General features: G+C 43.3%; 1 protein-coding gene across 2 annotated transcripts in view; it reads left to right on the top strand.

Moving 5' to 3' along the window:
• The first annotated feature begins 7983 nt into the window (after positions 1-7983).
• SRP68 (signal recognition particle 68) overlaps positions 7984-12498 on the top strand; it is a 45745-nt gene continuing 41230 nt past the window's right edge. The window contains exons 1-2 of one of the 2 annotated variants that reach the window (XM_049859540.1): positions 7999-8161; positions 9655-9721. In XM_049859540.1, the coding sequence (XP_049715497.1) occupies positions 7999-8161; positions 9655-9721 (230 nt within the window). Of the gene's footprint in view, positions 8162-9654; positions 9722-12498 lie in introns of both variants that reach the window. The other variant, XM_049859541.1, reaches the window with a different exon arrangement.

Genomic DNA, 12498 nt, shown 5'->3' with positions numbered 1-12498 from the left:
CATTACTGAGTAATATTCCATTGCATGCATATATAGGTCCCTGGGTGGCATAAACAGTTTGCACTGAACTACTAAGCTAAAGGTTGACAGTTTGAACCGACCCAGCAGCACTGAGGAAGAAAGTCCTGGAAATCTGCTTCCATAAGATTATAGCCAAGAAACTCTATGGAGCAGTTCTACTCTGTAACATGTGTAACATTGACTAGATGGCAAAGGGTTTGTTTGTTTGTTTGTTTTGTATGGATATGTTGTTTTTGTTAGCAAGGGTGGCTTATCCAATAAGCAAGGTAAGCACAGGCTTACTTCTGCTTACTTACTAATATGTAGTGAGCAATTTCACATTTTTTTTTTACCACATGAAAGATTCTGCTTCTAGGTATGGCTGGCATCTGTCTCCCAACCCCGCAGCACCTTCCTACAGAATCAAAGCCCCTTTTCACATTTACAATCCCTGACAGGTGCAGATGACTCAGTAAACAAGGTAAGCAAAGTAAGCACAGACTTACTTGTGCTTACTTACTAATCTGTAGTGAACAATTTCACACGGGTTTCACCACATCACATCAAAGTGAAACCCATGTGAAATTGTTCACTACAGATTAGTAAGTAAACACAAGTAAGCCTGTGCTTACTTTGCCTGTTAGATAACCCACCCCTGGTCGTTACATGCCATCATTCATCAGTGATGAACATTTGAGAGATCTACTTAAAAAAGAAAAAAAAAAAATAAGGAGCCCTCGTGGCACAGTGGATAAGTGGTTAGCTTAACTGCTAACCGAAAGGTCAGTGGTTGCAACCTAACAGCTACTAAGTGGGAGAAAGACGTGGTAGCCTGCTTCCGTAAAGGTGACAGCCTTGGGAATCCTATGGGGCAGTTCCACTCTGTCCTATAGGGCCTGTGATGGTTAGGGTCATGTGTTAACTTGGCTAGGCTATGAGTCTCATTGGTTTGGCAGATATTCTCTAATCATTCTCCATTTTGTGATCTGATGTGAGCAGCCAAACACTTGAAAGGAGAGTTTCCTTAAGGGTGGACCTGCATCCAGTATATATGGGTGTTCTGGCAAAGCTCACCCCCTTTCGATCCTGCATCTGATTCGTCATCCTCTGACCTCCGATTCTTGGAATGTGAGCCAGCAACCTGCTGCCTGACCTGCAGATTTTGGGACCTACCAGCTCCCACAACCTCATGAGCCAGCAGCCTGCCACCTGACCTGCTGATTTTGGATTTGTCAGCCCCTGCAACCACATGAATCAGCAGAAGCCCCCAGCCTGATGCTTGACCCATGGATTTGGGACTTGCCACCTCCACGACTGCATGAGCCATTTCCTTGAATAAATCTCTGTATATTTATATATACACTTCACTGGTTTTGTTCCTCTAGAGAACCCAGCCTAAGACATTTGGTACCAGGAGTGGTTCTAGAGGAGCAAAATTGTAAGGTTGAGTTTTTTTTAATTGATTGTCAAGTCTGGCTAGTCTTAAAGGTACCGATGACTACTCTGCTTCCAGTAGTGAAGAGGGCATTGTTAATCCATGGCATGAGGTGGCAATAGAAATATGAAAAATATCACCACCGTTGGATCAAATATTTGTGAGACACAGGCTCTGGGTAATTGCATGTTTGATACTATTCTACAATTTTGTCAGGCTGAGAAGTGTAAGAAAGCTGGTTGGTTGGTCTTACCTTCACTTGAAAAAGTGGTGAAAGAAATGGATGAGCTCAAGGCTTCAGAGTTACCACTCAAGCACCACATAAAAGACCCAAAAGTTTCCAGTTGTGCCCTGAAAGAAAGCATTATTTCTTGTAGTAACAAAGCTGATATTGCCGAAAACCAACCCATAGTCTTAGCATAAGAGTGTCTGAATTATGTCAATTGAATTCCCAACCTCGAATGGTGTCTGAAGTTAAAGTGAGGACGTTGATTGGGAAGAAATGGGATCCTAAAACTTAGAGATGGGGATATATGGTTAGATAATCATGAAGGTACAGACATTGAGGCCCTAAATTCCATTGAATCACTCCTGCCAACAGAACCAGACCAGCCTTCTTACTCCCATCTGAAGGCATTACTTTGTCTTTGTCTGCTAAGCCACCCTTCCCAATAAAACCATCATCTTTCCCACCTCCGTCTGATGAGATTAACCCAGCCGTATGTGAAGAGTCTTCAAGGTATTGCCTCGGGTGGCACCTGGGGCATCGCCTGGGGTATAGCCTGAGGCAGATGCCTTATAAGGCATTGTTGAATGCCACCAGGACCCATTGCCACCACCCATTTTTGCTTCCAGATCTATAACTAGACTTAAGTCCCAGTGAGCCCTGAAAGGTGAAGTGCGGTGTGACCCATGAGGAGGTATGTTACACTCCAAAAGAACTGCTTGACTTTTTTAATATAAACAAACAGACCTAGGGAATATGTTTGGAAATGGCTACTAAGGGTGTGGGATAAGGGTGCAAGGAACATAAAGTTGAGTTAGCCTGAGTTTATTGATACAGGTCCACTAAGCACAGATTATCCATTCAATATTTTAGCTTGAGAGGTTAAGAAAGGGTCTCAGTTTATTTGGGTGGTTCTCTGAATGGATTAAGTGGTTTGTTGTTGTTCTTGTTAGGTGCCATCGAGTCTGTTCCGACTCATAGCGACCCTGTGCACAACAGAACGAAACACTTCCCGGTCCTGTGCCGTCCTTATAACCGTTGTTATGCTTGAGCTCATTGTTGCAGCCACTGTGTCAATCTACCTTGTTCAGGGTTTTCCTCTTTTCCGCTGACCCTGTACTCTGCCAAGCATGATGTCCTTCTCCAGGGACTGATCCCTCCTGACAACATGTCCAAAGTGTGTAAGATGCAGTCTCGCCATCCTTGCCTCTAAGGAGCATTCTGGCTGCACTTCCTCCAAGACAGATTTGTTCGTTCTTTTGGCAGTCCATGGTATATTCAATATTCTTTGCCAACACCACAACTCAAAGGCGTGAACTCTTCCTCGGTCTTCCTTATTCATTGTCCAGCTTTCATATGCATATGATGCGATTGAAAATACCATGGCCTGGGTCAGGCGCGCCTTAGTCTTCAGGGTGACATCTTTGCTCTTCAACACTTTGAAGAGGTCCTGTGCAGCACATTTACCCAATGCAATGCGTCTTTTGATTTCTTGACTGCTGCTTCCATGGCTGTTGATTGTGGATCCAACTAAAAGGAAATCCTTGACAACTTCAATCTTTTCTCCGTTTATCATGATGTTGCTCATTGGTCCAGTTGTGAGAATTTTTGTTTTCTTTATGTTGAGGTGTAATCCACACTGAAGGCTGTGGTCTTTGATCTTCACTAGCAAGTGCTTCAACTCCTCTTCACTTTCAGCAAGCAAGGTTGTGTCATCTGCATAAAGCAGGTTGTTAATGAGTCTTCCTCCAATTCTGATGCCCCATTCTTCTTCATATAGTCCAGCTTCTCAGATTATTTGTTCAGCATACAGATTAAATAGGTATGGTGAAAGAATACAACCCTGACACACACCTTTCCTGACTTTAAACCAATCAGTATCCTCTTGTTCTGTCTGAACAACTGCCTCTTGATCTGTGTAAAGGTTCCTCATGAGCACAATTAAGTGTTCTGGGATTCCCATTCTTTGCAATGTTATGCATAGTTTGTTATGATCCACACAGTCGAATGCCTTTGCATAGTCAATAAAACATAGGTGAACATCCTTCTGGTATTCTCTGCTTTCAGCCAGGATCCATCTGACATCAGCAATGATATCCCTGGTTCCACGTCCTCTTCTGAAACCAGCCTGAATTTCTGGCAGTTCCCTGTCAATATACTGCTGCAGCCATTTTTGAATGATCTTCAGCAAAATTTTGCTTGCGTGTGATATTAATGATATTGTTCTATAATTTCCGCATTCGGTTGGATCACCTTTCTTGGGAATAGGCATAAATATGGATCTCTTCCAGTCAGTTGGCCGGGAAGCTGTCTTCCACATTTCTTGGCATAGATGAGTGGGCACCTCCAGCATTGCATCTGTTTGTTGAAACATCTCAATTGATATTCCGTCAATTCCTGGAGCCTTGTTTTTTTTTTTTGCCAATGCCTTCAGAGCAACTTGGACTTCTTTCCTTCAGTACCATTGGTTCCTGATCATATGCCACTTCTTGAAATGGTTGAATATTGACTAATTCTTTTTGGTATAATGACTCTGTGTATTCCTTCCATCTTCTTTTGATGCTTCCTGTGTCATTTAATATTTTCCCCATGGAATCCTTCATTATTGCAATTCGAGGCTTGAATTTTTTCTTCAATTCTTTCAGCTTGAGAAATGCCAAGTGTATTCTTCCCTTTTGGTTTTCCACCTCCAGCTCTTTGCACGTCATTATAATACTTTACTTTGTCTTCTTGAGACGCCCTTTGAAATCTTCCGTTCAGTTCTTTTACTTCATCAATTCTTCCTTTTGCTTTAGCTGCTCGACGCTCAAGAGCAAGTTTCAGAGTCTCCTCTGACATCTATCTTGGTCTTTTCTTTCTTTCCTGTCTTTTCAGTGACCTCTTGCTTTCTTCATGTATGATGTCCTTGATGGCATTCCACAACTCATCCGGTCTTAGGTCACCAGTGTTCAATGCGACAAGTCTATTCTTGAGATGGTCTCTAAATTCAGGTGGGATATACTCAAGGACATATTTTGGCTCTCGTGGACTTGCTCTGATTTTCTTCAGTTGCAGCTTGAACTTGCATATGAGCAATTGATGGTCTGTTCCACAGTTGGCCCCTGGCCTTGTTCTGACTGATGATATTCAGCTTTTCCATCATCTCTTTCCACAGATGTAGTCAATTTGATTTCTGTGTGTTCCATCTGGTGAGGTCCATGTGTATAGTCGCCGTTTATGTTGGTAAAAGAAGGTATTTGCAATGAAGATGTCGTTGGTCTTGCAAAATTCTATCATTCGATCTCCGATATTGTTTCTATCACCAAGGCCATATTTTCCAACTACTGATCCTTCTTTGTTTCCAACTTTCACATTCCAATCGCCGGTAATTATCAATGCATCTTGATGCATGTTCGATCAATTTCAGACTGTAGCAGCTGATAAAAATATTCTATTTCTTCATCTTTGACCCTAGTGGTTGGTGTGTAAATTTGAATAATAGTCATATTAACTGGTCTTCCTTGTAGGCGTATGGACATTATCCTATCACTGACAGCATTGTACTTCAGGATAGATCTTGAAACGCTCTTTTGGACGATGAATGCAACACCATTCCTCTTCGAGTTGTCATTCCCAGCATAGTAAACTATATGATTGTCTGATTCAAAATGGCCACTTAAGTGGTAGTCTATGCTAAATCAAGTTGAAATGCGAGCCTGCTTTGGTATACCGTAGAAGAAGCTATCCAAAGTCTTAGGGAAATTGGCATGTTACAGTGGATTTATCAGGTCGGCCCCACAGACCCACCCATGGAATGCCTGGAGGACATACCTTTCCCCACAACGGTGAGGAACAAATTTGTGAAGGGAGCCCCAGTGTCCTTGAGGATTGCTATGATTGCTATTTCATGTAAGTCAGATTTGACAATGGGAGATGGCCTAATTGAATTAAGACACCGAACTACAATGGGGATGATTGGACCCTGTGGTGGTAGGTGCTAAGTGGTGCCATTCAATCAACAAAGACAAGGTGGGCATGGTTACCATAATGGATAGCGGAGTCAAAGGAGTAATCAGAATAGTCTGCCTCGTGTGGACTTATGGCATTGGCTACCTAGTCATAGTGTCCCTAAGAGTGAAAGAGACGTGAAATCTACTAAATGTTTACTTGATCTGTACAAGTGGAAGAATTCTAGATCAAGTGAATAGCAGTCTAATTTGATAGTGGATTATTGTAAATTTTACTAGGTGGTGACTCCAAGTGCAGCTGCTGTTCCAGATGTGATTTCATTGCTGGAGCAAATTAATACATTTTCTGGTAGCTGGTGTGCAGCTATTGACCTGGTCAATGCCTTTTTCTTGATTCTAGTTTTGTAAGATAACTAGAAGCAGTTTGCCTTCAGCTGGCAAGGCCAGCAATACACCTTCAATGTCCTACCTCAGAGGTATATCAGCTCTCCAGTCCTATGTCATAATTTAGTCTGCAGAGACCTTGATCACCCTTCCCTTCCACAAGATGCCACACTGGTCCATTACGTTGATGACATTATGTCTCCCAGACCTAGTAAGGAAGCAGTATCAATGACTCTAGACTTATTGGTAAAACAGTTGCATGCTAGAGGGTGGGAAATAAATCTGACAAAAATTCAGGCACCTTCCACCTCAGTGACATTTCTAGGGGTCCAGTGGTGTGGTGTGGGCATTTCATTACTTATTATAAAATATAAGATATAAACAGGGCTAGTGCATTTTTTATTGTATCTATGTTAGTTGTATCATGTTAGGTGCAGGTATGACTTTATCACTGTTTTTATTTAGAGATCATATACAGTTTATGGAAATGTGTACAGCTGCCAAGCTGACAAAGGGTGGAGTGTGTTGGTTAAGGTCATGTGTCAACTTGGCTAGGGCATGATTCTCAGTGGTTTGGCTGGTATTATGTAATCATCCTCCATTTTGTCACCTGATGTGAGCAGCCAATCGGTTGAAAGGGGAGTTTCCTTGGGGGTGTGGCCTGCATCCAATATATGTGGATATTCTGGCAAAGCTCTTCTCTCTGGATCCTGTATCTGACTCATCAACCCCTGACCTCTGGTTCTTGGGACATGAGACAGCAGCCTGCCGCTTGACATGCAGATTTTTGGATTCACTAGCTCCTGCAACCCAGTGAACCAGCAACCTACTGCCTGACCTGCCAATTTTGGGTTCGTCAGCCCTGGTAACCAAGTGAGTCAGGAGAAAGCTTCCAGCCTGATGCCTGACCCACGGATCTGGGACTTGCCAGCCTCCACAACTGCCTGAGCCATTTCCTTGAAGTAAACCTCTATCCATTTATGTATGGAGCCCTGGTGGTAGTTCTACTCTGTTCTATAGGTTTGCTATGAATCCAAATTGACTGGAAAGCAACTGACTTGGTTTTTTTGTTTTTGTATTTATAACTTATGTATATGCTTCACTGGTTTTGCTCCCCTAGAGAACCTAGCCTAAGACAGGGTTGCCCAGAAATCAAATCAACTCAAAGGCAATGGGCCTTTACACATGAGTTTTTAAAAAAATTTAATGTTTATGAGAACTGTTTTAATTGGTTATCCACATTTCACAGAGGAGGGGCCCAACTGCAGGAAGATGAAGTTACTTGCCCAGTATCTCACAACCAGTAGTGGCAGAGCTGGTATTGGAGCCCAGGACTAGACATCAGAGCCCTCAGTGCCCTTTTCAGAGCAAAGATTCATATTCTCCCTCGCCTCAACACTTCTCCGTACTTGGATGGTCTGCTCCAAAGTTCAGAGAAGGGTACAGGTCTGGAGCAGTCCAACAAAGTCCCCACATCCGGACGCTGATGATGAAGCCAGTAATTGCTCTGGCCACCTCTTTCTCACACAGACAGTGGGCGCTCCCTCACAAGCGGGGTGTGCTTAGTCCCGTAAGAGTGGGAACCCCATCTCTCCAGTCCATGAGGAGTTAACGGCACCCAAAGTCCAAGGTTCCTGGTCCACTCCCCCACCCCCGCCTCGCCCCCTCAGTGCAGGACGTGCATTGAATCCCCTGATCTGAGATGCAGGACATAGGGATCCATCTCTGGGGTCTCCAGCCCTTGTTAAACGGGTGGTAGAGAACGCCCTTGAGTTGATCCCAGCAGCCACTGTCTGCAGGTTCCCGCGAAATCCCCGCACATTACCCGCCCGGAGAGCCGAGGCCAAGCGCAGGCGCGCTCCTACAAATGGCTCCTGCCTGCGGGCCGGTCCGTCTGAGGCGAAGTCCGCCGCTATCCCGTCAGCCCGTCCGGGCTGGTCCTGCTCTCCGGAGTCCCCAGTTGCCCCGCCTCCTCTATCCCGTCATGCTCTGCGGCGCAGGGCAAGATGGCTGCTGAGAAACAGGTACCTGGGAGCGGCGGTGGTGGTGGCGGCAGCAGCGGGAGCGGCGGTGGACGCGGTGCTGGTGGAGAGGAAAATAAAGAAAACGAACGGCCTTCAGCCGGGTCAAAGGCAAACAAAGAATTCGGGGATAGCCTGAGTTTGGAGAGTATCCTGGAGGAATCTGGCCTAACACGAAATGATTACGTGTCCATCTGGCGGGCCGGGGGCGGGAGAGGCTGCGGGTCCTGGCAAGTCCTGGGCAGGAGAGGCCGAGGGTTGCAGTTTCTCTGTCCGAGTTTCAGGGTCTGCCTTCCAACTGGCCTTTACTCGCATCCTCCTCGGACTCCAGGCTGAGGAATGCCCTTTTCTTTCAGGCGGCACGAGGATATCGGGCAGGTTTTCTGGCTGCCCAGTTGGAGGGCTTGTGACGGGGATGACACTCTGGCCACCCTGCTGAGCTCTTGCCTTGGCGTCTTGAGCCACCGAACTGGGGAGAGGAAACTGCGGTCTTGATGTTTCAACTTAATACTCTTGTCTGACAGCCGTCCTAGACTGGGTAGTAAAAATTACAGCTTGATGCTGTGTACGTGGAGGCAAAGATTGACTGCTTTGAGGAAACGCTTGTTGTCTATTTTGAATATAAATTATCATGCAGATCCTAATGGTCCCTAGGCATTTTATTTAGCTGGGAGTTGTTCACATGAGCTGGAGGAATCAGATTCTAGTTTTCATTAATGTGTATCTTAGCAGAGCTTGTGATGTTAGTCTGTAGCTTTTTGAAATGAATAACAAATGGAGAAAATATGAAATAACACATTTAGCTTGACATCTTAATGTAGTTAAATTTTCAGGGGTTTAAGGTTTTCCTTTTTAAAAAAGTTTACAGCGTTTTAGGTGTGGGATTTTACTTTTTGAATTGGTGGTGCTGTCTAAATGGATGTCAGAATGCCTTGATTTTACTAGCAAACATATATCTCCTTGTTCCTTTTTAGTTACTGGTATAGGCCTTTTAGTGCTTGTTATTTAAAAATACATCTATAGAGAAGCATTGAGAAAACTGAAATTGTAGATAAAGGTCACTGGACTTCCTAAGTTGGATGAATCTTAAAAAAGGAGAGAGCGTTCAGGGGTTCTTCCAAAAGGGGAAACTTTAGCATAATATCATTATGCAGTTTGGAGCTTGGCTGACATATGGTACTCCTGGTCTCCTGCAGTTATGGGAGTTACACTTGGCAGTTGTCGGAGGTTATGCAAACAGAGGTGTAGTGCACATCACTTATAACCCGAATTGGCTTGAGTGGGTAGAATGCTGGGTCCAGGTTGGAATCAATGGTATCCACCTTGGTGACACCAGCTTTTAGAACCCAGCAGCTTTATTCCAGCTGTTGCGCTTCAGCAGTCCAAAATGGCTAATAATGTTCTCCTTTTTGTGTGTGACGATATTGACAGCTTAGGCAACCACATTTTCTCCATGCTTAGCCCAATCCCATGACAAGTTGACAGTTGAAAACGGTTACAAGAAATTTTACTAGTTGATGTACTAAGTATTGCAGAAGTGTTTAATGTGCTGTAGGTTGATATGAATAGAAACTAATGGGGACAAGTTTTGAATTATTTGGATTCTTGCCACTGTAAGCTTTTCCTTAATCTTGGCTCTAGTTCTCCAGATTATTAAGGACTCTCAGCAGCAGCATGGTTTACGGCACGGAGATTTTCAGAGGTACAGGTCAGTATCCCGTCAAGGCGTGTGGAGAGTCTCGCACTTGGTTTGGGCTTGTTAATATCCCAGTTACTCTGCTTGTCAGAAAGTGTACTTTGGGAGCCTAGCTCTGAATTTATGTTGAATCCTCAACAGGTAATTATTTTTTGTTTGTTTGTTTTTCCTTTAATTTTTGTTGTGCTTTGTGAAAGTTTACAAATCAAGTCAGTCTCTCATGCAAAAATTTATATACACCTTGCCGTATACTTGTAGTTGCTCTCCCCATAATGAGACAGCATGCTCCTTTTCTCTACCCTGTATTCCCTGTGTCCGTTCACCCAGCTTCTGTCCCCCTCTGCCTTCTCATCTCCCCTCCAGACAGGAGCTGTCCACATAGTCTCATGTGTCTACTTGACCCAAGAAGCTCGCTTCTCACCAATATCATTTTCTATCCCATAGTCCAGTCCAATCCCTATCTGAAGTGCTGGCTTTGGAAATGGTTCCTGTCTTGGGCTAACAGAAGGTCTGGGGACCATGACCTCTGGGGTCCTTCTGGTTTCAGTTAGACTTTAAGTCTGGCCTTTTTATGAGAATTTGAGGTCTGCATCCCACTGCTCTCCTGCTTTCTGAGGGGTTCTCTGTTGTGTTCCCTATCAGGGCAGTCATCGGTTGTAGCCGGGTACCATCTGGTTCTTCTGGTCTCAGGCTGATGTAGTCTTTGGTTTATGTGGCCCTTTCTGGGCTTATAATTAAAAAGGTAATTAATTTTTTAAATTTTATAATGACTAAAAGGAGCCAATCTTTTTATCCATTTTGCCTTACAGTATCAAAGATAACATTTATAGGCTTCTGCTGAAAATGGCAGTTTTGGTAATCATTTTTTAACTTAACCATATTGTAGCATCTTGGTTAAATTCAGTGCTTTTCAGTATTTTAAACATATAAAGGGAATTCCTATGATATTGGTAAATTTTGATAACAGCTTTTAAGTTGGAAAACAAATTTAATATGAATCTAAAAAATTGAATAGATGCGTAATGTGTAGTACAACTCAGTACTTTGAAAACAGAAAAGTGATACCAAGACATTCGACATCTCAGATTTTTGTTGTTCATTCATTTATTTGAAAATATTTAATGAGTATCTACTAAGTGCCAGACACTGTTCTTTGCACAAAACCAAAAAATCAAACCAGTTGCAGTCGAGTCAGTTCAACTCATGGTGATCCTGTGTGTGCAGAGAAGTGCTCCAGAGGGATTTTTTTCTTTTAATTTTATTGTGCTTTAGGTGAAAGTTTACAGTGCAAATTTGTTTCCTTATTCAAGAATTTATGCATAAATTGTTTTGTGACGTTGGTTGCAATCCCCGCAATGTGTCAGCATTTTTCCCCTTTCCATCCTGGGTTCCCTGTGTCCGCTTGTCCTGTGTTCCTGTCCCTTCCTGCTTTCTCATCTTGCTTTTGGACAGGAGTCGCCCATTTGGTCACATATATTGATTTGACTAAGAAGCACATTCCTCATGTATATTACTGTTTGTTTTCTAACCCGAAAACCCTTTGCCTTCCAGGTGACTCTGATTCATAGCGACCATACAGGACAGTAAAATTGCCGCATAGAATTTCCAAGGGGCAGCTGGTGGATTCAAACTGCTGACCTTTTGGTTAGCAGCCGAGCTCTTAACCTCTGTGCCACCAGGGCTTCTGTTTGTTTTATAGGCCTGTCTAATCTTTGTCTGAAAAGTGGGCTTTGGGAGTGGCTTCAGTTCTGAGTTAGCAAGTGAAAATTCCGTAGGGTTTTCAAGACCCTGACCTTTTGGAAGTAAATCACCAGGCCTTTCTTTCGAGGAGCTTTTGAGTAGGTTTGAACCACCAGCCTTTCAGTTAGCAGCCAGGTACTTAACTATGCCACCCGGGGACTCATAGAACAGTAAATAACACCTGTAAGTGTTCTTACTCTCAGGGAATTTACATTGTGATGGCTAAATAAGACAAAAATGTCTACTTAGGGTGAGAAAGGTGGTAATATGGAAGGGGGTGACCTGGAAGAGGCGCTACTTTAGATGGTTGGTGGTGGGGGTGTCAGGAAAGGCTTTCTGAGTGAGACATTTAGGTGGAGACCTGAGTGCTAAAGAGTCAGCCATGTTGTGAAATGGGTCAGCACAGCTAGGCAAGAGTGAGGAAGAGGGTAGTGGTATGAGATGAAGTTGGACTGGGCAGGGCCAGACTGTATGGGGCCCACTAGGGCAGGCTAATGAGCTCTGGTTTTAATACCAGTGTGGTGGGAAGCCATGAGAGAATTTTGAACAGGGAACTACTATGACTTTTTTTTTTTTTTAATTATTAAGGATATTTTCAAACAGAGTTGCAGTAAAACTCCTGAACTCATCACTCAATCACTACAGTGATTAATTTCTGCCCTTCTTGATTCATATGCTTCCCCCGCTGTAGAAAGTGATGAACTTCCCGCCACCCGAATGTATCCTTGCAAACTTGCACCATGACCAAGAGATAGAACATTAACATTTTCATCAGTACTCCAGTTTATCTTCAATAGACAAGGACTTTGAAAAGCACACCCGTAATGTTACCATTCCACCTAATCATATTAACACTAGTTGTTCTATGTCATTTTATCTAATGTTGTAAATGATACATATACATACATATTGTTGTATAAAAGTCATTTATACAGTTATGTAAATTACAGTCTTTATTCAGTTTTTCATGATTTTCTTTAAAATGTCTTTTAATAGTTTATTTTAAGAAGGATCTGAACAAGGTCTTCTCATAGCATCTGATTTTTTTT

The sequence above is a fragment of the Elephas maximus genome, chromosome 19 (genome assembly GCF_024166365.1).
Source record: "Elephas maximus indicus isolate mEleMax1 chromosome 19, mEleMax1 primary haplotype, whole genome shotgun sequence".
Lineage (NCBI taxonomy): Eukaryota > Metazoa > Chordata > Mammalia > Proboscidea > Elephantidae > Elephas > Elephas maximus.
This window is presented reverse-complemented; position numbering and strand designations above follow the sequence as displayed.